This window comes from Myotis nattereri (genome assembly GCF_964212035.1).
Source record: "Myotis nattereri genome assembly, chromosome: 1".
In the NCBI taxonomy this organism is placed as follows: Eukaryota; Metazoa; Chordata; class Mammalia; order Chiroptera; family Vespertilionidae; genus Myotis; species Myotis nattereri.
Window position 1 is genome coordinate 55,213,024 of NC_138075.1, and position 26,160 is coordinate 55,239,183.

Genomic DNA, 26,160 nt, shown 5'->3' on the forward strand with positions numbered 1-26,160 from the left:
GGCCATTAGTATAGATATATTTACATGTAAATATACATGCATAATTTATAAAATATTTGTCTATATGTATGTAAATACATGTTTAACATGTATGTGTTACATATACAGGATGTCCACAAAAATGTATACACACTTTAACAACTGATAGCTCAATTTTGAAAATGTTTTAATAAACATTGCCTTCATAATTATTCAAAGTGTGAGATACATTTTTGGGGACACCCCATATAAATAAATATTTTAAAATATTTACATTATATATGTATACATGTTTATACATGTTTTTAAATCTGTTTTCCCCTGTTAGGACTTACTAGAATCTAAACTTCATGAGGGCAGGCTCTTAGTGCCTAGTAGTCCCTAGACTTTAATAGGCACTGAATGACTACATAATGGCATTCCAGATAATATGCTGCTCGATTTGGAGATATTCATATGAGAATTTTAGCAATAACAACAAAACAAAAGGCCTAACCACCTGCCATAGTAAAGAACATTAGGCTAATAACTATATATTATATATTAAAAAGTTGACTCCACTTGTTACATCTACAGAGGAGAAAATGGTTTGTATAATTTAAGTAGAGAAAAGACTAGTACATTCAAATTCTGTTGCATTATTTGTCTGAAAATCTTGTGCAGAGCCTCAATTTAGAGGAAGTGAACAGAACCAATTTCTCTTCTTGCTTGTGCCATTACCGAATAACAAATTTGGGGGTATCTGAAAGAATTTCGTGAAGCTGCAGAGTGAATGGGCTCTTTCCTCACATCAAGCCATTTTTGTAAATAGGTGGTCAAGCTTTTCTGATCCCCTAGTGACTCACAAGATTATTCATCCTAATTGATGTTAATATCCTGAGCCTAAAACAAAGAGAAAAATAGAAACAGTGACAGTAACAGTTTTTGATAAAAACAAAAATCCTCTCTGGATTTCTTTCAGTTAGCGAAAACGGGTACTAATGTAGGTCATCTGCAAAAATGAATTGGTGTAACGCAAACTTTCAGAAAGTATTTTAAATAAACATTGCCTTATAATTATTCAAACCGTGTTTATATATATATTGGGACACCCCGTATAAACATAAATATTTTAGAATATTTTATTCCCCAATGCCCCCTTTCTCTGACTTCCCAGTAAGCCAAAGCAGGCCAGTCTAGGTCAATTCCCCCACCTAGTCCCTCTCCCATTGCTTCGTCTATCCTAGGCCCTTCCTTGTTTCACTGACCCAGCTTTAATAAATGTCCTCTAAAAACCATCTGGACTCATACTATGAAATCTTTCCTGCACGAAGTCAAGAACCCACACACTACCAGTGGCCCTAGGTAGACCTGATCAGGGCCAGGCCCTTTTCTGGTAACAAAACAACAAAAGTAACATACATAAATGTCTTTTTTTTTATAGTATGTATATTTACATAGTATAGTGTCTACCATAAGTAGGGGTTCAATAACTACTTGCTGGCTTGGCCAGTGTGGCTCAGTGGTTGAGCACTGACCTATGAACCAGGAGGTCACAATTTGATTCCCAGTCAGGGCACTTGCCTGGGTTGCAGCTTGATCCCCAGTGCGGGGTGTAGGAGGCAGCCCATCAATGAGTCTCTCTCATCATTGATGTTTCTCTCTCTCCCTTCCAATCTAAAATCAATTTAAAAATAATTACTTGGTGAATGAATGAATGAATAACAAGTCCTCTCACCCTATCAGGGTAGCTCAGTTGGTTAGATCGTCATCCTGATCCAACAAGGTTGTGGGTTCAATCTCCAGTCAGGGCCCATACAAGAAGCAACCAATGAATATATAAATAAGTGAAACAACAAATTGATGTTTCTCTCTCTAATCAATTTTAAAAAATGGGGAAAAAATGTCCTCTCTTCCATGAGCCTAGCAGAGGGAATTAACATTTCCCCAGGTTCTAAGCCATTACGTGAAATAACACACAAGTGGGAAATTACTGGTCAGAGTCTTCCTTAATTCAATCTTTTTCTTAGAGCTCCTATGTTCCTTTGTCTTAATAAATATATCCAGTAGACAAATGAGATCATGAAAGTTTTTTTTAAGATTGTGGAATACATGAACTAAATAAAGCTAAGATGTACAAAAATGCTTCTACCTTTTATTCTGCTATTCTAACACATTTTTAAGAAGTCAATGTCACTCAGTTATCAGTTGAAATACTTTATTTCTTTAAAATATTTTTTAAAATTAAAATCTTTCCATATTCCCAATTAGGTATTCTAGCCTTAGACTTAAAACTCATTTTTTTTTCTGAGTATATTTTCTGTTAAACATACAAAGGAATATATTTTCATAGAGGATGTTGAAAATTATAGGTTCTGGTTTTGTCAGGTGCAGTATTTAGAGTGTTATTTTGATAAAATCCCGTAGCTCTGATATGCCTTGAAAATTCTTGCTCTTTTGGAGTATAAATGCAGGGAAAAAACTGTGGTGTAGGTAAACATTCACCATAAGTACTTGAATTGGTTTTATACATAATCATCTTAGGCTCTGATAGTGAGGTAGCTGTAAGGAGTGTTTTTGGATCCAACATACATGAAAACACAGGATTGCCAGGGTTCACACAAGTAGGCAGTTGTTGAGGTTTCATTTCTGTGTCTGAAGTTGAAGCTAAAGTACTTTTCTTATCCTAAAATATAAACACATAAAATCATTCTCAATTATAAAGTTGTTGGTGGGGGGAAACCCCAAAACTATTAAACTTAGCCCCAGCCCTAATTTTAATACCACTCACAAAAATTAACTCAAAAAAATTTACTCAAAATGAAGACTTAAATGTAAGGCCTGAAACTGCAAAACTCTAGGGAAAAAACAGGAAAAAAACTCACTAGTCTTCACAACAGTTTTTTGGATGTGACACCAAAAGCACAAGTAACACATGCAGAAATAAACAAGTGGGACTATATCAAACCAAAAAGTCTGTACACAGCATAGGAAACCATGAACAGAATGAGACAACAACTTAAAGAATGGGAGAAAATGTCTGCAAACTATATATCCGATAAGAGGTTATTAAAAAATGTATACAAGGAACTCATATAATTCAAAAGCAAAAAACCCACACCAAACAATGGTCCGATTAAAAAATGGACAGAAAGATCCAAAATGTCAGCAGAGTAAGTGGAAGCTACACTGACACTCTCCCAGGACCAAACTGGAAATACAACTAAAATACAGAAAACCAACCCAAAAAATCATCTGAAGACTAGCTGGAGAGAACCTTGATAACCAAGGAGGGAAAGTGGAGACTGCATAGAGACTGGTAGGAAGTGCGGAGGTATGAAAGGGCTGGCCGGGCTCCCAGGGACAGTAGCTGAAGTGCAGGAAGGATATCTCAACTGTGGGGGGTTCCCACTGAGAACTCTGGGGTCTAAACCCCAAGCTTGGCTCCCCAGCCCAGAGCACCAGAACTGAGAAAGGTGCCCACATAATATCTGGCTGTGAAAAGCAGCAGGTTTGCTGCCTGCCAGGGAGAGATGGCTTGAAATTCACACACCCTCTTAAAGGGCCAATGCACAAAATTTTATGTGCAGCCACTCACCTTGGGCCCGGCAGGGAGAGGGCAGAGTGGACTGGAGGAGTGTGAGTAGAGTCCAGGGTTGGGGGCTCTGGGTTTGGAGCTTAGAGGGCAGCCAACTTGGTTTCCTGTGCTGAGTCATTCACTCATGCTGCTGAGGACATCTTTCTCTGGCAGTACTTTCCTGTCCAAGTGGTTTTTGCCTAGGGGAAGGCAGTTGCGCCACCCTGTTGGAAGACTTCTCGTCCAACCCAGTGGTCAATAGCCTGAGGTTAATCAGTGTCAATCCCACTGCAGGTAGAGGTGGATCTCTGGAGGCTTTGAGTCTTTGCCTGGTCTCCTTCTGGGCCTGGGGCTAGATAAAGCAGACCCTGCTGCACATCTTGGACTTTCAAAAGGCACCTAGCCCCAGCAGAGGAAGACACAAGTTGTGGATTGCTGAGAGCTCCTAACAGGGTACTTAGGGCCAGTCACAAACAGCTTCTGACATTGTCCTGCACTAGAGATTTGGAGTTGTAGCAGATCTACCTAATACACAGACACAAACCCAAACAGGCAGCCAAAGTGGTGAGACAAAAAAAGCCCTAAATGCAAGAGAATTCTCCAGAAGAGCTAAATGAAATGGAAATAAGAAACTGATCAGATAGAGTTCAGAATAATGATGGCAAGTATGCTCAACAGCATGAGAAAAGACATAGTAATTATGAAAAAAGAACAGTCTGAAATGAAGAATGACATAACGCTAATAAAGAACACATTGGGAGGAATACACAGCCGATTAGGGGAAGCCAAGGATTGAATCAGTGAATTAGAACTCCATCAGAGAACCAAAAAAAAAAAAACAACAATTAAAAAACAGGACAGCTTAAGGAAGCTGTGAGACAACATAAAACGTAACAATATTTGGATCATAGGAGTGCCAGAAGGGGAATAAAGTGAGCAAAGGATAGAGAACTTGTTAGAAGTAATAATGGCAGAACTCTTCCCTAACCTGGTGAAGGAAAAAGTCATACAAGTTCAGGAGGCACAGAAAGTCTCAAGCAAGAAGAATCCAAACAGGCCCATGCCCAGACATATAATAAAAATGCCAAAAATTAAAGAAACCATCAACAAAATGAAAATGGAGCCAACTGTATGGGAGAACATACTTGGCAATGATACATCTGATAAAGGATCAATATCCAAAATATTTAAGGAACTCACTACAGCAGATTGTGATTCATGAAACTGAGACCCTTTAAGACTTCTAAATCCTTAAAATTAGCAAGCATATAATCTGCTTCTTCAACTCTAAAAGGAGATAAAAATGTTTATAGAGCTGTTCTGTCAAACTAATGTGAGGACAAAGCCTTTTCTGAGTTGCATACTTGGATCAGATTAGTTAGGTTCCTCTTAGTGTAACCCAACTCACCCTGAATTCCTGGGTTATCTATAATAATAAAAGTGTAATATGCTAATTAGACCGGATGTCCTTCTGGACGAAGCTGCGGCAGCAGGGGCCCCCCGTCACGGCGGTGGTGGGGGCCAGGCCCCTTGCACGAATTTCGTGCATTGGGCCTCTAGTTCTGTATAATGTCTCAGCAAAGTTAAATTTACTAATGTTCAGAACCTATTAGTTGTAAAGGCTTGAGTTCAAATCTGCAAATGTGAAGTATTTAGTACACTTTCTTTTCCTTTGTTCAGATTTAAATGATTATCAACCTATGATCCAACCCTGCATCATTATCATTTCCCTTTTGTATATCATATGTAAAATTGGTTTTAAAAAGCTGCCTTAGTCTGTGCTTATGAAGGTATATATACTGAAAGAAAATTGGATGTAAAGATAAATTGCTATGTAAAATGGAATCATTTTTAATCGTTTTCTTTTTTGCACGTTTACCTCAATGCTTTTGTATGCTCTTCCAGAATTCAGTTCTGAAATTTACAGGTTAACAACACTATATTAGTATACTACAATCTATATATATAAAAGGCTAATATGCAAAGTGTCCCCTTGGGAGTTCAGCCAGGAGACAGGGAGTTCGATCGATCGATCGCTATGATGTGTGCTGACCACCAGAGGGTGGTGTAGAATGAAGGAAGGCACCGGCCGGCAGCCAGCAGCCAGGAAGGGAGGCCCCAGCTGGCAGCCAGCAGGCCCCGATCGTCCCTGATCACCAGCCAGGCCTAGGGACCCTACCCATGCAAAAATTCATGCACCGGACCTCTAGTTTACTAATATTCAGTTAATACTCATATATCTTATAGGAAGCTGGCAAAATTAGAAATAGAACTCATCAGATTTTGCTATTTATTCTTTTTGATGCTGCCTATTAATTTTTTTTAAATATCAAGAGCACAGACATTGGATGATAATAAACTCCCAGCATCCTATGGTGTATCAACAGGACAGCTTTTCTCAAAATGTCTAGGTTACCTCTGCACAGGGAAAGCCTCTTAGGTGGAAGGTGACTGCCCTGTGATTTGTGGGGAAAAATACCAACTCTAATTTATGGACACCCAGTCAGGTTGCCCAGGAGAACCTCTTTCACAGAGGACTCTCATCAAATCACCCTCTACTTCTGGTTCTAAATTCTGATCAGCTTTGGTGCAAAATGTAATACAGAAAACCAAATCTAGTTAAAATAGAGGATAAGTTAGCTGATAAACTTTGTTGGTATAATTTATATCACACAATCTGGAAATTAGTGTCTACCTAAATCTTTTAGACCTCCAGGATAATTCACAAATGTTTTATAGACTTAGAAACAAAATACACACTACTTTTACTTTTTTGTCATAGGCCCTCACTGCAGCTTTCTTATTTGGGTTCACCCTCCTCAAATCTCATATTCTTAAATGTGGAGTTCAAACTGTATACAGTTTAAAATAAAACTAAACAGCCAAAACCGGTTTGGCTCAGTGGATAGAGCGTTGGCCTGCGGACTGAAGGGTCCCAGGTTCGATTCCGGTCAAGGGCATGTACCTGGGTTGCGGACACATCCCCAGTAGGAGATGTGCAGGAGGCAGCTGATCAATGTTTCTCTCTCATCGATGTTTCTATCTCTCTCCCTTCCTCTCTTTAAAAAATCAATAAAATATAAATATATATATATAAAAAAATAAAACTAAACAAAATAGTCTAATACAGTGATGGCGAACCTGTGACACTCATTTTTCTTGGTTGATTTTTCTTTGTTAAATGGCATTTAAATATATAAAATAAATATCAAAAATATAAGTCTTTGTTTTACTATGGTTGCAAATATCAAAAAATTTCTATATGTGACACGGCACCAGAGTTAAGTTAGGGTTTTTCAAAATGCTGACACGCCGAGCTCAAAAGGTTCGCCATCACTGGTCTAATATAAAGAATAATAAAATGATTATTTTAAGTTCTCTGTCAGTTATGTATGGGGTCAGCAACTGTTTTTTACTTAAGGATAAAAAGGTAAATTAAAATTGTAAATGATTATTTTAAAATTGACTATGTTGTAGAATTGGCTTGGGAAAGAATACAATCCTACAAATAGATGATAGTAGCTTTCTTACTAATTTAATTTGTAAGGCTTTCCTAGAATTAGAAAAAGCCGGGCCACTTTAATTTTTCAAAGTCCTTCAGTATAAACACATATTAAAAAATATAGAAGCCATTGAAATAATAAAAATATTTCTTAGCCCTAGCTGGTTTTGCTCAGTGGATAGAGCAATGTCAGGGCCCGGGTTTGATTAGGGTCAAGGACACATGCCCGGGCTGTAGGCCTATCCCCAGAAGGGGGCGTGCAGGAGGCGGCCTATCAATGATTCTCTCTCATCATTGATGTTTCTCCCTCTCCCTTCCTCTCTCTTAAATCAATAAAAGTATATTTTTAAAAAATATTTCTTAGAGAAGCTGTAATTATAAAATTGTGTTTTTTTTCTTTTTTGGTGTCACAGTTGATGTTAACAATAGTAACGTCCAAAGCAAAAAAACACACAAAAGTGTAAGTTTGAGACACCTTTTGTTTCTGTCGAGGCCCACCATCTTTCTTGTTAATGTTTTTGTTAACTTTTTTATTTCTTCCACAATTGGGGGACAGTTAAAGCTTAGCTTTCTAGTTTCCATCAACAGTATGAGTGCACCTACCTTTTGTAGCTCGTATTTGAGCAAGGTACAATGTAAATAAATGAAAAATGAACAAGGTACATTTTTTGTTGTTGTTCAAAGCCATCACCTCATGGTTCGCCATACGGTACGAGTTGCATACCATCCCCAATCATCTTTATACCTTTAGAGCAATTCTGGCTTAATTCAACATTGCACATTTGCATCTGTGTAGCTCAGTGGCTGCCTAGAAAGGTATTGTTTGTTGTTATTGTTGGTTTTTTTGTTTTTGTTTTTTTTTTAGGGTGGATGCCCCAAATTTAAAGCAAAGTAGATGAACATTCAAAAACATTTAGCCCTCTGTCCAAACCCACTGAGCCATACCCGGTCATTCTCCATATCTTTCTTTTTTCGTCAAAGGCAGTCTTTTTCTTCAGCGGATGACGAGGCGGCCAAAGGATGCGGCTTTTTATGCACACCCAATTAAAGCCTGAAAGAGAAGGGAAAACATGGGCTGGATCAAAATCCCGGGCAGTCCTCAGGGTTGAAACCATGAATCCTTTGGAGCGATTGTAGCAGCCCGTCTCCATAGCAACCTACCGCGGCGCCTCTCCGCCTTTAGAGCGCCCGGGCCCGGATGTTATGAGACTCGTGGCTTCCTGCCGTCTCCCCGCGGCGGGCTGCACTGTTCTTCGGGAGTCGTAGTTCTTCCCTCCGCTGCCCCCCGAAGCAAGGCGGGCGGCGAGACTACGAGTCCCAGCATGCGCTGCGGCGCTCCGCCGGCCGCCTCCTCTCGGGAGCGGACGCCTGCGAGCAGGTTGTTGTTTTTATTAGAGGCGTCACTGGGCTCAGAGCTGTGACCAACGCCACCGCAACAGCCAGCACTTTGGGGCGGAGGTGGCGCTGCCCCTTCAGGTACGGCCCGGGGTGGGTTTGGGCCCCAGGAGAGGAGTCGCGGCCACCTGTCAGGGCCCTGGCTGGCACCCGCGGCTCATACGCCTGGCGGAGGCATTCGCGCGGTCTCCTCTGAGGCTGAGCTCGGAGTTCGACTCCTGCCGCCTGGTGCGTGTGGCCGCACCGGTGGCCTCGGAACCAGAGTCTGCAAAGAGCCAGTGTCGGTTCCTGGGGCGTCGGGTCTGGTGGTCGTGCAGCCTCCGACTGCCACGTGCAGACCCCAGCGCTGCGCTCGCTCAAGGTGCGGGGGAAGCGTGCGGCTCGGGGACTCTCCTTCCTCCCCTGGGCTGGCTCGGGTGAGAATCCATATGGTGAGATGTTACGTGCGTCACCCTGCCGGGTTTTCAGCCGGCCCATCTTTTTTTGGTGACGTTTGAGCCCCGTGATGCCAGGAATAGAAAAATTAAGTATTAAATAGTGCAGGTGAGATTTCTGCTCGTACACCAGGCGCTCCATATCCGTGTCCTCCTCCAGCGGCCCCCGTTAGCGTCGGCCTTCTAATCGAGAAATCTGCTGGATTAGCTCTCCATAGAGTGCCTTGCAAACCTTACATGTTTCCCTTGTTTGATGAATCCAACTCTGCCAGTGGGAGTGCCAGTTTTAACGAACTCAGTCCATTAAGGTACTTTGTTGCGGGGATGAAATTTACACTGCTTCACTGTAGCTTTATTGAAAAAACGGAACGGAGTTTTCTTGTAGCTAGAACGGGTATTACGAATTTTAGGAGACTTGTATTTTCCAGTAAGGTCGCATCCTTTGGATAGTGCTTGAAATGTCACTATTAGCCCATCATATCCTTTGGCTTAAGGTTTTAATATTATTAGGCTCCAAATTTTCGGTGATATTTATCACACCATCCTAGTGTGAATGGTTTATTATTATTTCCTGAGCTCTGAGCCTAAAAGGGAAGGGAAAGAGGAAGTATGTGTGTGTGTGTTGCGGGGGGGGGGGGGGGGGGAGGGGGGTATTTATTTTTAAATTAACTAATTAATTACCTATTATTACGAAGTTAACAGAATTCTAATTCTTTTTTAAAAAAATAGGTTTTTATTGAAACATCAGTGATGAGAAAGAATCATTGATCCGCTATCTCCTGCACACCCCCTACTGGGGATCGAGCCTGCAACCCTGCCAATGTGCACAGATTGGCACCTAACCGTGACCTCCTGGTTCATGGGGCATGCTCAACCAGTGAGCCACATTGGCCCGGAAGGGGGGGGTATTCTTTTAAAACATAAATTTAACCCTTACCTAAGGATGGGATTCGAATTAAAGAAGCTGTTAAAATCATTTACAATGTTTAAAATCATTCTTAAATGTGCGAAATAGTAATTTTTAAGTAAAACAGGTTAGAGAATAGTGTGATTCTAATTTTGTAAACTACATAGAATGTAGAGCAATTGTATGCCTTTGAAATGTCAATGTAAGAAACGTTTAAACCTGTAGAGTTTTTATGTGTTTGAGCCAAATTGAGACAGTTGCTGGGAAGCAAAATCTCAGCGGATTGAGAAAATGCTCCAGAGAATGGCAGCTTTGCACCTTACTTGGTACATTCTAATCAAAGGAGGAGGAATAAGGATTACATGAAATCCATTGATAATAGAGTATTACTAAAGTGGGAGAAAGCAAAGCAGGGAAATCTCTGGGATTGGATAAAGAGTAAAATAAATAGACACATACTTTTACATTTGTGGATATAGGATAATTAGCAGTTAACAACACGGTAACAATAACAATGGGGTTTTGTGGTCTCTGCTCTGATGCAGTGAGGGGTCTGGTAAAAGGAAATTAGCCAGAAATTGCAAAGGTATGTTGTGACCAAAGACCTCCCCTGAACTTGTCAGGTTTAATATGTGGTCCCTTTTTGGTCCTCAGAAATAAGACTGAAAGGATAGTTTTAATTATAAAAGTGAAATTACAAATTTTTTATTTTTATTTTAAAATATATTTTTATTGATTTCAGAGAGGAAGGATTGATTTTATTGATTTCAGAGAGAGAGAGAAACATCAATGATGAGGGAGAATCATTGATCAGCTGACTCCTGCACGCCCCACAATAGAGATCGAGACTGCAACCCCGGCATGTGCCCTGACCAGGAGGAATTAAACCATGACCCTGGTTCATAGGTCAGTGCTCAACTACTGAGCCATGCTGGTCTGGCACAAATAATTTTTTCTTTATACTTTCTCGTATTTCCCAAATTTTCTATAGAAAAAAACTTAATTTAAAAATGGAGATAGGTGCAGCAATTCTAGTTATAAAGACTTTTTAAACATTACTTAAAAAAGCAAATAAGTAACAACAAAAAATGTAACTCTTGAAAGGGACAAGAGTTCATTAGTTGGACTGGAAAGGTAAAAAAAAACAACCATGACAATAATTCTTAGTATTTGTACATCTCATCTGATTTTGCTCTGTTTTCTTTTCACTTAATACAGTAAAATCAAAGAAAAATGTGCTAAGCCTTTCTTCAATTAAGGCAGTAAAATCTTGATTATTTTAATAAATCCATCAGGTGATAAAAAGTATGGACATATTAATCTGAAAATATATCCAGATCTGGATATAACAAATCTGTCATTTGTTATTTTGTAAGCACTTGACAGTGGAAATGTTAAGCAATTATTATAAAATGGGAATTTTAAATTTGTTTTCATTGAATCACTTTGAGTACTGTTTGATATTTTGAATTTATGTTAATTTTTGTTTCCTATTATGGGTATGTTAGATATGGTAGGTAAGTAGCATATTATTAAGCCTACATTTTGTTGTGTGTTTTTTTTTACATACAGGAAGGGCCATATTGTTCTATAGGAACAGTTGATGTATTTTTGTTAATTATTAGCCTTGAAAAATTGGGGTTTACCTTTTTGCCATTTTACTGTGTTGGCTCAATATCTTAATAGATACATGGGTCCATTTACAGGACATAAGAAGCATGTATAGTTAACATGTTTGATTTATGAACTGTTCACAAGTATTGTGGTTCAGGTTATATATTGTATTCTTATCCAAGTTAAATAAGATTTCTAAAAATTAAGTGAACTGCTAAGATCATAGAAGTAGCAGTTTCTGAGCATGTTAAGAATGTGGACACAGCAGCAAGGCCTGTATGCCCAGGGTGTTTTAAAACAGAAAATGCAGACTCATGTAACAGTGCGGAACTACTAGAGGCTAGATTGTTTTTGTGTTGGTGTGTGGTTAAGGTGAGGAAGTTGCCAATTGTAAGTGATAATTTATATTTTCAAGAATTGTCTTCCCGGCAGTTAAGCAATTTTGACTAGATTAAAACAGCTAAAAAAATACAAGTCAGCTTCAAAGATCATGTCCAATAAACTTGAAAAAAATCTCAAATTGAGTTCTAAAATGAAATTTAGCTCTGTAATATGGGGAGGTTTACAGCTAACTGATGAATTTTGGGATTTTTATTTTAAGGGCATTTAATGTGTGGAAACCTGTTTAAAGGTCTGTAGAGTTTTCTGAAGGAAGTATTAGAAAATGAGTTAAGGAAGTAAAAGAATTTTCTCTGTCATCCTGGGAAGTCAAAATCTAATGTTTCATTAGTACTTGTCTATAAATTACTATCCTGAAACCTTACTTCTGGTTCATATTGCCAGTGCAATGGAATGTAAAAAAAAAAAAAAAATTTGGATTGGGAGTCAGATGTTTAATTATGTTTTGCAAGTACTACAGTGTTATGGGTCCCTGTTGTTTCTATTTGTGTTGTAAATAACAGCCAATTGCTTTACTTCATGGGGTATTGGTGAAGATCAATCAGATATGAAAATGCTACCACTTTGTAAGAGCGACTGGGGCCAAGTATTACTGGCCTGCTAGCATTTACATAAAACATACGTATTTGAAGTGTAATGACTCAGTGTAATATATACTTTTTTGACTGGGAAGTTTGGAGAAAAGTCAAAGGTGATCTTCATTTGATATTTCTGGTAGAGCTGTTTGGCTTTTTTTTTTTTTTTTTGGATTGAAGGAAACCTGGCTCCTCTCCTGATTGTGACTTTGCATTCTGCTGCCTTAAAGGTCCTGAAACTGAAGTGTGCTTTTATGGTTGAGCTTTTAATTTTGGTTTTGATTTGTTTTAATCGCACATCTAAAGTATAAGGAAGATAAGTCTAACTTAACAGTAGAAAGTAGATGTTGTTTTTAATATTTTAAAATAGCACTTTAAGTTGAACTGGTCCTCTGAGAGAGAGAAATTGTATGTGTAAGCACTGGTCTTTCAGTGCAAGAAATAGTTTGGGCCCTAGCCGGTTTGGCCCAGTGGATAGAGGGTGGGCCCAGAGGACTAGAGGGTCCCAGGTCCCAGTCTGGTCAAGGGCACATGTACCTTGGGTGCAGACTCTGGTGGAGGGCGCGTCTGGGAGGCAACAGTTAACGTCTCTCTCTTACATCCATGTTTCTCCCTCTGTGTCTCTCCCCTTCCATTCCACTCTCTAAAACTCAATGGAAAAATATCTTTAGGTGAGGATTAAAAAATAAAATAAATAGTTTAGAACTTAGATGCCTCCTTCTGGGGAAGTCACCTTTGCCTCTTACAGCATATTGTATCCAAGCATAAGGTCTTTTAGAAACTTGTCAATAAATTCTGAGGACTTATGAGAATAAATATAAGTAAATAGAGTAAAAGCAAAAAAATAGGTTGTTTATTATGGGTTGGTAAAACTGCTTATTTGATTAGTTAATAATGCAAATAACATCTTTACTAACATTTTTATCTAACGTTACTACTAGAAAGTAACAATGAATATATATTTAATTATTCTGTAATAAGGTGTGCAAACTTTGAAGAAATTGAAACAATAAAAATTTATAAAATTCCTTTGTTTTCCATCTTTTCATATTTTTTCTCAAATGAAAAAGCTGAAGACAATTGTAAAAAAAAAAAATTAGGACAGGTAATCCTTTTGTGAAGAGTATGTTTAAAATAAACAAAAATATAGCTTATGTGGCACTCTCCCTCTGGAGAGCAGGCCCGTGCCTTTCCCTTTCCCTTCTCCCTCCCCTTCTCTGCAAAAAATAAAAATAAAGAAAAAGATTAGGTGATGAATATATATATTTTAACAAGTGAAAACATATTACTTTTTAAGAAATTGAGAATAGAAGAAAACAAAGAGCCAGGACCCTAAAGTCTTACTTATCCCTAATAGGGAAAAAGGGCCCCCACCAGGGGCTCTGGTGTCCAAATAAGGGCAGTATGGACCTGACTCAGTTTATATATTTGCTGGCTCTTTCAGGTTTCTCCAAAATTAAGATATAACAATCCCGGGAAGTCAGGATTTTTCTCAGAAAGAATACCTTGTGAAAGGAATATTTCCATACTAACAGGTATCTTAATTTTCCCATAGCCTTTTGGATTCGTATTGTTTATTCACTTTATTTCAACCTTTTTATCAAAGGTGTGGCTTCTTTTAGATTGAGGCAAAAGGGGATACTTTTATCTTCAAATATGGCAATAGTTGCTTTTGTTTCCCAATTTGAGGGATGTTGCATCATAGAAGGAAACTTGTGAAGAAATTGTATTTTGACTAACTTCTTGCAGAGTTTATTTTCTAGATTAAAAGGTTTATCTGTTGTATGTAACAGTATCCTGGGCATGAATAAAATGAAATTACTGCTCCTGTTTAAGATTTTTTTCCAGATGCCTATCTTTTGCGATAGATTTCAGTGTTTTAAATGGTATTCCACTCCATTAGAAGTAGGAGGGCCTGCTTACTACAGATAGGTTATCTTTGCATCCACTTATATGACGACTATAACCAGGAGGCAGGATAACCGTGGGACCCACATTTTGATGCCATAAGTACTGAACTGTGGACTTATCTAAGCCCAAAGTCTTTTCTCTACTGTCAGGTCTCCACTGATACCTAAGATGATGGTAAATCCTATATAATAAAAGTCTAGGTGGCATCACGCGTGACGTCATTACAAGATGGCCCCCACAAGATGGCTGGCAGGAGAAGGCAATTGGGGGCGACCAGGCCAGCAGGGGAGGGCAGTTGGGGGCAAGATCAGACCGGCAGGGGAGGGCAGTTGGGGGCAACCTGGCAGGCAGGGGAAAGCAGTTGGGGGCAACTAGGCCTGTAGGGGAGGGCACTTGGGTGTGACCAGGCCTGCAGAGGAGGGCAGTTGGGGGCGATTGGGCTTGCAGGGGAGGGCAATTGGGGGCAATCAGGCTGGCAGGGGAGCCGTTAGGCATCAATCAGGCTGGCAGGGGAGTGGTTAGGGGGTGATCAGGCTGGCAGGCAGAAGTGGTTAGGGGCATTCAGGCAAGCGGTTAGGAGCCAACAGTCCTGGATTATGAGAGGGATGTCCGACGTTGGTGTAGGCCCGATCCTACAGGCCTAAACCAGCAGTCGGACATCCCCCAAGGGGTCCCAGATTGGAGAGGGTGCAGGCTGGGCTGAGGGATGCCCCCCACTCCATGCATGAATTTCCTGTACCGGGCCTCTAGTGTTTTAATATGATTCTCTTGAAGAAACTGATCACCTGGAAGATGATTGGATTTGTATCATTCACTGTACTTAAAATTGGGTTTGTCTTTTCATTTTTAAAAATGTTTATAAGAAACATATTTTTTTAAAAAGTTTATTTTTGCCCTGACAATATAGTTCAATTGGTTATGGCATCATCCACATATCCCAAGGGGGTTTGATTCCCCTGTCAGGGCACATGAAAGACTCAACCAATGAATGCATAAATAAGTGGAATAACAAAGCGATGTTTCTCTCTCTAAAAAAATCAATAAATAGCCCTAGCTGGTTTGGCTCAGTGGATAGAGTGTCAGCCCTTGAACTGGAGGGTCTCGGGTTTGATTCTGGTCAAGGGCACCTACTGGCCAGGCAGAAAAGACATTTAAAGTTTTTCATTAGTTGGGATATTGAATCTTCTTCCTTTTCTCAAATGAAGTCCAGTTTAGAGTAGACATTTTCATATCCTTTTGGGGAGATAAAAGTTTCAGAACCTTTGAAAACCATTATAGAAATGGGTTCTTGAAAGCTATCTAGACTGACTCTCATCTTTGATCACATTTATAGTGCACAGCACTTTTGGGACCTTTGCTGTCAGCCCATTGGTTGTCTTTCGTCGGAATTATAGACCTGTGGGGGAATAATGCCCCTATTATTTCTCATCATGTCTAATTCTAGAAGATAGAGCGGTGGAAACCTTACCTTTTCCATAGTAAAATGTAGCTACCCAGGAATGATGAAGGGCACCATCATGTCAGGTAACATTCACTTAGGTTATACTTTATAGGTAAAATTAATATTGTTGCTGTATTGTTAGTTTTGACAACTGCCACCTAAATTGTTTTAAAATTACATCTTTGGCCCATCAATGTCTCCTAAATTCAGCCTACTTGTTGTTTCCACTTGGATGTGATAATAGCTGTCTCAAATTTAACATGGCCCAAACTGATTTACCAATTTTCCTTTTATAACTTACTGCTTTTGAAGTCTTCCTGTCTCAATTCTTGTATTTGTTTAGGCCAAGAGTCGTTCCTCTTACCCATTTTTAAGTACATCAGAAAGCACTGTTGACTCTATACCTTTCAAAATATATGTATAATATGTCCACTGTCTTCACTGCTGCCACCCTGTTCCAAACTACCATCATCTCATCTAAATTATTGTAGTAGTTTTGCAGATGTCTTCCTGCCTCTGTCTTTGCCCTTCCATAGTATTGTCTCAGAAGGCAGCCAGAGTGAGCTTTCTATTCCTTTCCTCAAAATCATCTGTGACTTCTTTGTTTCAGTAAAAAGCTAAGGTCTTGGGATCTTTAATTATTATTTGTAAAGCCCTTAAATGCAGAAGGGTTTATGTATTTACTTATGGTCAAAATAATGGGAGAGAAACCTCAGAATTCCTCCAGAATTTTGAGTTCCTTGAGGAACAATTTAGGTCACATCACTCAAGAAATCTGTTTACCTTTATTGAGTGCCTAATATGTGTCAAGCACTGTGCTATTTGGGGGATATATAATAGGCAAGTAAATAAGCAATTACAGCCCAACATTCTATTTTTAGTAGATTAGGGAAACTGCTGGAGTCTTTGGGACTGAAATCAGGGGATGGTTCACAAAGAAGTGATGTATTAGCTGAGATAGGAAGCAATAGGCACAGTATTTGGGTTGAGATAAGGGGTGGGGAGTATGCAAAATCTCCAGAGTTAACTGAAAGCCAAATATTTTAGGGGAATTGAAAAGTCTGAGGGGGAAAAGGGATTTGCTGGAGAGAAGACAAGATGCTAGAGATAAAAACTAAAAGATACTCCAAACCTTTGGGCATTTTCTTGAATACTGTACTTGAAAGCTTAGCTTTAAAATATCTTAAGTATCTATACTAATAAAAGGGTAATATGCTAATTAGACCAGACGTCTTCCCGACATCCTTCCTTACAAATTCAGGCCCAGGCGAAGCCACCCATGGTCCTGGGGGAAGCCAGCTCGGGTCTCAGGTGCCTGTAGCCAGCCAGAGGGAGGGAAGCCCAGGTCCCAGGTGCAGGGGCCAGGGCAGAGGCGGTTAGGGGTGATTTGGCTGGCTGGGGAGCAGTTGGGACAATCAGGCAGGCAGGGGAGCAGTTAGGGGCGATCAGGCAGGCAGGCAGAGGCGTTAGGAGCAATCAGGCAGGCAGGCAGGCAAGCAATTAGGAGCCAGCAGTCCCAGATTGTGAGAGGGATCCCCTGCAGGATTGGGCCTAAACCATCAGTCAGACATCCCCTGAGTGAGACCGGATTGGAGAGAGTGCAGGCCAGGCTGAGGGAACTGCCTCCCCCCGGCCCCCATGAATTTCATGCACCGGGCCTCTAGTATATATATATAAAAGCCAAGCAACCAGAATGACCAGTTGCTATCGGGGGGCGGCCCCTCCCCCCAGCCAGCCCTGCCCTGATTGGCCCCCATGGGGGGGGGCAGCTGGACCCCACCTGTGCACGAATTTGTGCATTGGGCCTCTATATATATATACACTATTGTATTGCTTTTAGAGAGAAGTGGGAGAGAGAGGGGAGATAGAAACATCAATACTGAGAGAAAATAATTGATTGGCTGCCTCCTGCAAGCCCCACACTGGGGATCGAACCCACAATCCAGGCATGTACCCTGACTGGGAATCGAACTGTGATCTCCTGGTTCATAAGTTAACCCTCAACCACTGAGCCTTGCTGGCTGGGCAAAAGCTTAACATTTTTAAAAAATATATTTTTATTGATTTCAGAGAGGAAGGGAGAGGGAGAGAGAGATAGAAACAATGATGAGAGAGAATCATTGATCAGCTGCCTCCTTCATGCCCCCCACTGGGGTTTGAGCCCTCAACCCAGGCATGTGCCCTTGACCAGAATCGAACCCAGGACCTTCAGTCCACAGGCTGACGCTCTATCCACTGAGCCAAACCAGCTTGGGCTAAAAGCTTAACATTTTTAAGGAATGATGTGAGATTATCATTTTAGGAAGATCACTTACAATGGCAGTTTACAGAGTCAGTGCCTCTAGGGTGGGGCTCAGAAAGTTACTTTTTAAGTTTTGCTTTAATTGCAGCACATCCAACTTTTTGAGAGCAGCTGAATTAAATGGTTCTATAGTATGACAGAATTTTGTTTATCCAAACTGTTACTTTGGTGTTATGGCCTGTAAGAATCTTTTTCTTATTTGGGCTAGATGTCAATCTTGTCCTTCCTCCAAGACTTTAAACAAAGAATCAAATTGGGGCTTGATTAAATTGGGCTCTTTGATTTGAGAAATTCAAATATGATAAAGCTGTCCCAATTTAGCAATTTGTATTTAACTTTCTTTTGAAATGTTATTTCATCTGAGCTATTATTTTGTTACAAAGCAAAAGCTAGGAACTACCTGTTTAAAAGAACTGTTTAAATGGAAATAGAGAAGGGCACGGGATATACCCATATTAAATCTTTCTGATTGGGCCTGGCAACTCAGAAGTTTTGGAAGGTTATTAAGAAAATAAAGCATCTAAGTCTTAGGGGTGAGTTATGGAGGAACAGTGATAATATAAGCTACTAGAAGAGATTAGAAGAGATTAGGGGTATGCAAAGGGAAGGAGAGAAGCTTTCATATGGTGAAGAGTGCTGTAGGCTTCAGCCACTTTTATTTATGTCAAAGTCATATCTACTTCTTGTTCCATAGAGAAAGGTTTTTCCAGTTACCCACTCACTTTACCAGAAACCTGCACTTACTATAGTTGGTTATTTAATTCTCTTAAAAAAAAAAATCTTTCCCATCTTCTCAAATTTCTCCTAACTCTTCCCTTTCTCTTTTAACCCCTCCTTTGTCAATACTGGTTAAATTTACATGCTCACCTTTATCATGGAATATTGCACTGATGCCTTGCATCCCATAGGTCTGGGTGCCCTTTAGTTGCTTCCCCATCTTAATATGTGCCTTTTAAAAGATTCGTATCTGTTCTTAAAATACTCCATTCATACTCGAATAATTGACTTTCTTAAAACTTTTATATTCTTTAACTTTTTCTGCCTTCACTTTTTTTTAAGCCCGATGAGGGCTGAGACTTAGAGTAGTCTGTCTTGTTCTCTTATTTCCAGAGCCAAGAACAGAGCCTTGTATACACTTGGTGCTCAATAACTAAAGGGCTATGAGACTTCAGGAATTTTAACAGGCTGATTCTTTTTAAAAATCAGTTATAGATATATAATTTATACTTTATATATTACATATAATTTTACATAATTATAATATTTTATTCTTTCCTCACTGATACAACACAGTAAAAAATCCCATGATAAATGAATTTCTTTAGGTTTCCCTGGTCTTTTCAGCTAGTGTTGTTGTTTTTTGTTTTAATCATTTGTTCTATTTCTTCTTAAGAAGGTAGAAAAAGCAATGATGTGACTGATGTTGGTTTGTTTCTTTCAAGTGTTTCATATTAGTCTCATGGCTGTGTATGGTTTGGTTGTTAGAATAAGCATAGTTTAGGCAGGATCTGTAACAGTTCCCTGGAGCTATTGTGGAAGAGCTTATGTAATAAATACATAATTGTGAACTTGTTAAAAAGATACATTATTTACTTACTTGTCCAACATGACTCCTTTCAGCCTACCTGGTAAGTAAATATTTAGCCAGTCATTGATTTGCAACCAGTGTACAGTTTAATGCTCCTATAGAAATGAAATACACAGCCCTGGCTGGATAGCTCAGTTAGCTAGAATGTTGTCCCGCCTATAAGCCAAGGTTGCAGGTTTAGTCCATTGTCAGGGCACATACAAGAATCAATCAATGAATGCATACGTAAGTGGAACGACAAATCAATGTCTGTGTCTTTCTTCCTCTTTCCCTCTTTCCCTCCCTCCCTCTCTCCTTCCTTCCCTCCCTCCCTCTCTCCTCTCATCTCTCTAAAATCAAATATTTTAAAAAGAAATAAAATACACCATTAAAAATAATGTTAAAGTTACTAAGAGGTAATATTTTCAACTGATGATCCTCATCTATATATATAAAAAAGGCTAATATGCTAAGTGTCCAACTGTCCTACCAGTTGCTATGACGTGCACTGATCTGCCTCACCTGGAAGATGCTGTGCAGGTGCAGGTCGGGCTCCTCGCAGGCGCCTGGCAACCTGAGCATGGTGGGTTCTCCAGACCGTGAGCCCTGGCGTCCAAGGGGAGGGTAGCAGGGGGAATGAGAGTGAGCTCAGCGGACACCCCGCTTTCTCACTGCACCTTTGTCCCTGTCACCCCCAGGTAGCCGGCTAGAGGTGGCAGCCTCCCTGCCTGGAGGCTGGTCGCCGCCACCCACCCCCAGTTCCCCATCCCAGCCCTGGGGCCTGGCCCTGATTGGGCGATCAGGGCCTGCCAGCAATGCTGCTGGTTGCCATCTGCAGGACTATCAGTCGGGGATGCCCCCCCCCCCCCCCCCGGCAGCCCCCCTCCGTTGTGGCCTGCTCACCTGCTCCACCATCCCGCTGCAGTCTTGCTCTCTCACCAAGACCCACTGGGGCCAGCAGCGCCTCCACTGCTGCCCACTGCCAGCGCTGTGTCGCCTACGCCCACCATGTTCTGCGCCGCCCCCTGGTGATCAGTGCACGTCATAGCGAGCATTCAAACTCCCTGTCGAACTCCTGGTCGACAATTTGCATATTAGACTTTTATTATCTTACCTAATAATAGACAAACATGTAAGTTGACCATACCTTCACTACGCTAACCAGCTAATCAGGAGAGTATGCAAATTAACTTAACAAAGATGGCAGTTAATTTGCATGTGTAGGCTCCAAGTGGTGGAGTGAAGCTGGACAGCCCCGGGGCCGGAGCAGTGAAGCCGGACGGCCCCGGGGCCGGTTCCGGCCGGAGCCCTGCCAGAGCTAAGAAGCCCTGGGTCCTGGATGCCAGAGGCAAACCGGTGCCAGCAGCCAAGGGAAGGGAAGGCCTGTTGCACAAATCTCTTCATGCAACAGGCCTCTAGTATAGGATATAAAGCTCTCACTAGTGCCAATCGCATGCGTGTGTTTCAATCTGTCATTGCTGATCGTGAATTTGGTAGACACTTGTAGTATAGAGAAAGGGTGAATAGCGATATTAAAACATTTCTTCTAATTAATTTCTTTTTAGTGTGCATGATTTCATGCACTGGGCACGAGTCATAAAATAATACTTAAAAACTTTTTTTAAAAATTAAATCTTTATTCAGATTATTACAGTTGTTCCTCTTTTTCCCCCCATAGCTCCCCTCCACCCGGTTCCCACCCCCCCCTCCGCCCTCACCGCTCCCCCCCCCCCCGTCCTCATCCATAGGTGCATGATTTTTATTCAGTCTCTTCCCGCATCCCCCACACCCTTCCCCCCCAAGAATAGTCAGTCCACTCCCTTTCTATGCCCCTGATTCTATTATAATCACCAGTTTATTCTGTTCGTCAGATTAGTTATTCACTTGATTTTTAGATTTACTTGTTGATAGATGTGTATTTGTTGTTCATATTTTGTATCTTTATCTTTTTCTTCTTCTTCCTCTTCTTAAAGGATACCTTTCAGCATTTCCTATGATACTGGTTTGGTGGTGATGAACTCCTTTAGCTTTTCCTTATTTGTGAAGCTCTTTATCTGACCTTCAATTCTGAATGATAGCTTTGCTGGGTAAAGCCCAACCCCCTGATTGGCCCTGCTCTGTGCATGACAGGGTACGGAGCCCCAACCCCCCTGATGGGCCCTGCTCTGTGCGTGACAGGGGGCAGCGCCCCAACCCCCTGATTGGCCCTGCTCTGTGCGTGACGGTATGGTGCCGCAACCTCCCCATCAACCCTGCCTTGAGTGTGACGGGGCGGTGCCCCAACCCCCCAATCGGCCCTACCCTGTCGTGACTGAGGGTGGCATCGCAACCTCCCAATCCGCCCTGCTCTGTGCATGACAGGGGGCGGTGCCCCAATTCCCCCATCGGCCCTGCTCTGAGCCCGACCAGGGGCTGCACCTAGGGATTGGGCCTGCCCTCTGCCACCCGGGAGCAGGCCTAAGCCAGCAGGTTGTTATCTCCCGAGGGGTCCCAGACTGTGAGAGGGCACAGGCCGGGCTGTGGGACCCTCTCTCCCCCCCGAGTGCACAAATTTTTGTGTACCTGGCCTCTAGTATATATATAAAGAGCCAGGGACCATTGCAACCGAACAGATGAATGAACGGACAACCGAACAGGCTGAGTTGGGCGATAAGGCTGGCAGGGGGGTTAGTGAGGGATGACCAAATGACTGAGCAGCAGGCTGTGTGGGGTGACCAGGCCAGCAGGGGGGGCAGTGAAGGGTGACCAGGCTGGCAGGGGGGCAGTTGGGAGCGACCAAGCCGGTGGGGGGGCAGTTGAGGGCGACCAGGCCTGTAGGGGGGGGGGCAGTAAGGGATTACCAGGCTGGTGGGAGGGGCAGTTGGGGGCAACCAGGTTGGCAGGGGGGGCAGTTGGGGGCAACCAGGCTGGCAGGCAGAGGCAGGGGTGATCAGGCTGGCAGGGGGGCCAGTAGGGGCGATCAGGCAGGCAGGCAGGTGAGCAGTTAGGAGCCAGCAGTCCCGGATTGTGAGAGCATGTCCAATTGCTTGGCCTAGGATCAGGCCTAAACCGGCAGTTGGACATCCCCTGAGGAGTCCCGGATTGGAGAGGGTGCAGGCTGGGCTGAGGGGACCCCCCCCCCCCGCTCCCCCTCCGCCTGTGCACGAATTTCGTGCACCAGGCCTCTAATGTACAATAATTGTGTTCTCAGTATATGTGTAATGATAGAAGTACGTACACTGTACAATAAGAGTTAAATGTATATAACAGTCAGTAAGGCAGAGTCAGTGAGTTTGGTTTTGAAGTTTATATATACATATACATATGTATATACTAGAGGCCTGGTGCATGAATTCATGCACAGGTGGGGTCCCTTGGGGTGGCCTGCAGGGATTGGCTAAAACCTGCAGTCCAACACGCCTGCTACTTCTGCCTGCTGCTCCCGCTCATCCCGGCCCTGCTGTGCTTGCCATGGGATTGTGCTCAGTCAGTCCCAATCGGGAGAGGCCTGTGCCGCTGTAGTGGTGCTTGCCAGCCATGAGCCCTTTGTCTGGCACCCATCCCAAGGAGGGTGGGGGGGCTGGGATGTGATTGGCCCTCCGGGTGGGCAGTAGGATACCCTTGCCATCCAGGGATCTGGATCCATCCTGCTTATGTTCACACTGGTTGTTGGGAGCCACCTGGCGGCCACTTTTATATTGTTTCTTCCTTGCTGAGCGTCTAGGGAGGGAAGCAGCTGTGGTGCCTGAGACCAACTTCCACTAGACCCGCCAGCGCTGGTCTGTTGGTGCCTGGCCCACTCTCTGGAGATTGGACCTGAGGGAGAGGGTGGCTGATGCTGGGCTGGTGGGCTGCTGAGATGGGTCGGTCAGCTGAACTGTGCTCCTGCAGTGGGAGTGCACTGACCATTAGGGGGCAGCTTCTGCATTGAGCATCTGCCCCCTGGTGGTCAGTGCGCGTCATAGTGACCGGTCGACTGGTCGGTCCGTCGCTTAGGCTTTTATATATATATATATATATAGACTAGTGGCCCGGTGCATGAAATTCATGCATGGGGGGGCTCCCTTAGCCCAGTCCATACCCTTTCCAATTGCGGAGCCCTTGGGGAATATCCCTCTCACAATCTGGGACCGCTGGCTCCTAACTGCTCACTTGCCTGCCTGCCTGATCACCCCTAACTGCCTCTGCCTGCCTGCCTGATCACCCCTAACTGCCTCTGCCTGCCTGCCTGATTGCCCCTAATCCCTCCGCCTGCCTGCCTGATCACCCCTAACTGCTCTCCCCTGCTGGCCTGATCTTGCCCCCAACAGCCCTCCCCTGCCAGCTTGATCACCCCTAACTGCCTCTGCTCAGCCCCCACCACCATGGCTTTGTCCGGAAGGAATTCGGATGTCCGGAAGATGGCCGGTTGACCCGATCTAATTAGCATATTACCCTTTTATTAGTATAGATACATTATATAGGATAGGATTGCTTAAATGTGGGGGAAAGGCCTTTTTCAGCAGGAGGAGATGCTCTTGGCAGACAAAAATACATAATTCCTATATCTGGACTGATAACCAGCCATATGCACTATGCTACCAAACCAGTCATTAAAAAATTGAACCACTTTCTTACACCTTACACCAAACAGCTGTTGCTCTTAAAACTCTTCCTCAGCCTCCACCTTAGGTTCTGCCTTTGCAGTTCACCCAGATTTGGTTCTGATTGGTTGGTTTCTATGCCAGTCAGCATCAAAAGCTCCACCTCCTAGGCAGCCATTGGCTCCTTGCAGTTCACCCAGATTTGGTTCTGATTGGTCAGTTTCTATGCCAGTCAGCATCTCCAGGCCTGTCTGTGGCCTGATCAGAGAGGTGGGGTTGATCAGCCTCTGTGGCTGCTGGCGAGGCCCAGAGAGAGAGAGAGAGAGAGAGAGAGGCAGGCAAGGGCTGATCAGCAGCTGCCACGGAGACTGCAGATCAGACCCTGCTTCTCTCTCCAGGCCTGATCTGCAGCCTCCTCAGCAGTCAGTGCTGGGTTGCTATGCCTGCAGCTGCTGACTTCCAGTGTTCGGTCGTCCATTCGGTCATTTTGGATGTTACAGACCCTGGCTCTTTATATATAGAGAGAGATTTTATTTTTGAGATGGAGCGTGACAGAGAGAGATAGAAACATCAATGATGCTAGAGACTCATCAATCAGCTGCCTCCTGGGGATGGAGCCCTCAAACTTGGGCATGTACCCTGACCGGGAATCGAACCATGATCTCCTGATTCATAGGTTGATGTTCAACAACTGAGCCACACCAGCTGGGCAGATTTGAAGTTTAAATAGGAGTGTCAGAAAGAAAGGGGAGAACAAACCAGCTAGAGACAAATGTATGTTGGTTTAGGACTAGGTCTAGCTTATTGCCAATGACAACAGTTTCTAACCAACTTCTGCTCCCCAACCCCTGCTCCACCCCATTTTAATTTCAATTGAAGTATTTGCTGTCTAGACTATTTACAGTTTGGGAGGATCTCCTTGTTTTAAAAGTTTGGTTGTATTTGTTTATTCAGTTAAGCAATCATATCTTGTATGGTAAATTCATGGGTACGTTGTCTCAGTTTCAAATGAGAGAGAGCAAGTCACTTTTCATACTTGGGTCACATATAGTTCTTCTAATAGGATTTTAAAAAAATATGCCCGCCTTCTTGGTATGGCTCAGTGGTTGAGCTTCGAACTATGAACCAGGAGGTCATGGTTTGATTCCTGGTCAGGGCACATGCCTGGGTTGTGGGCTTGTTCCCCATCAGGGGGTATGCAAGGGGCAGCTGATTGGTGATGCTCTCTCATCATTGATGTTTCTGTCTCTCCCTCACCATTCCTCACTGAAATCAATAAAAAAAACATTAAAAAATAAAATATGTCTAACATGTCAGTGTATTTTTGTGTTTGTAGACCTGAAAAATGGCCGAAAACTCCAGTGACAGTGATTCATCTTGTGGTTGGACTGTCATCAATCATGAGGTATGCTATTCAATACTTTTTATAAGGCAGTCCTATATATATAATAGACTAATATGCCAATCAACCAAACAATGGAACGACCGGTCGCTATGACATGCACTGACCACCATGGGGCAGATGCTCAACACAGGAGCTGCCCCCTAGTGGTCAGTGAGCTCCCACGGGGGAGCGCTGCTCAGCCAGAAGCCGGGCTTAAGGCTGGCAGGCGCAGCATCAGTGGCGGGAGCCTCTCACCTCCATGGCAGCGCCATTGACCCCTTGGAGGCCTGCCGGCAATTGGACATCCCCCAGGGGTCCTGTACTGCAAGAGGGTGCAGGCCGGGCTGAGGGACCTCCCCTCCCCCTAGTGCACAAATTACACATTCTCTAGTTTGTAATATTATTGTGTTAGCAGTGATGTAAAAGTTGAGTTCTTTGAAAGTCAGTATTTTTTCTACATTTAAGCATACGGTTTCATTGTCTCTAGCTTGGACATTTCCCCAGCTGCATTAAACTTCATTACTGAAAACTCTATGAGCCAATACCATCTACATTATTGCACATTACTTTTCTCAGCTTTGAGACAGTAGGAAAATATTTATTGAGGGTTTATTATTGGTCAGGTTCTGTGC

General features: G+C 42.5%; 2 protein-coding genes across 2 annotated transcripts in view; one reads left to right on the forward strand and one right to left on the reverse strand.

Annotated features, from left to right (window-relative positions):
* Positions 1-2,239: 2,239 nt before the first annotated feature.
* PIERCE2 (piercer of microtubule wall 2) lies at positions 2,240-8,070 on the reverse strand. Its single transcript, XM_081083996.1, has 2 exons — positions 7,983-8,070; positions 2,240-2,644 (listed from the first exon to the last, which is right to left on the reverse strand). The coding sequence occupies exons 1-2, from the start codon at positions 7,995-7,997 to the stop codon at positions 2,306-2,308; spliced, it is 354 nt and encodes a 117-aa protein (XP_080940122.1). The 5' UTR covers positions 7,998-8,070; the 3' UTR covers positions 2,240-2,305.
* Positions 8,071-8,371: 301 nt separating this feature from the next.
* Positions 8,372-26,160, forward strand: part of CCPG1 (cell cycle progression 1) — a 48,238-nt gene continuing 30,449 nt past the window's right edge. The window contains exons 1-2 of the mRNA XM_081093181.1: positions 8,372-8,513; positions 25,481-25,549. Of these exons, the coding sequence (XP_080949307.1) occupies positions 25,490-25,549 (60 nt within the window). The 5' untranslated portion in view covers positions 8,372-8,513; positions 25,481-25,489. The remainder of the gene's footprint in view (positions 8,514-25,480; positions 25,550-26,160) is intronic.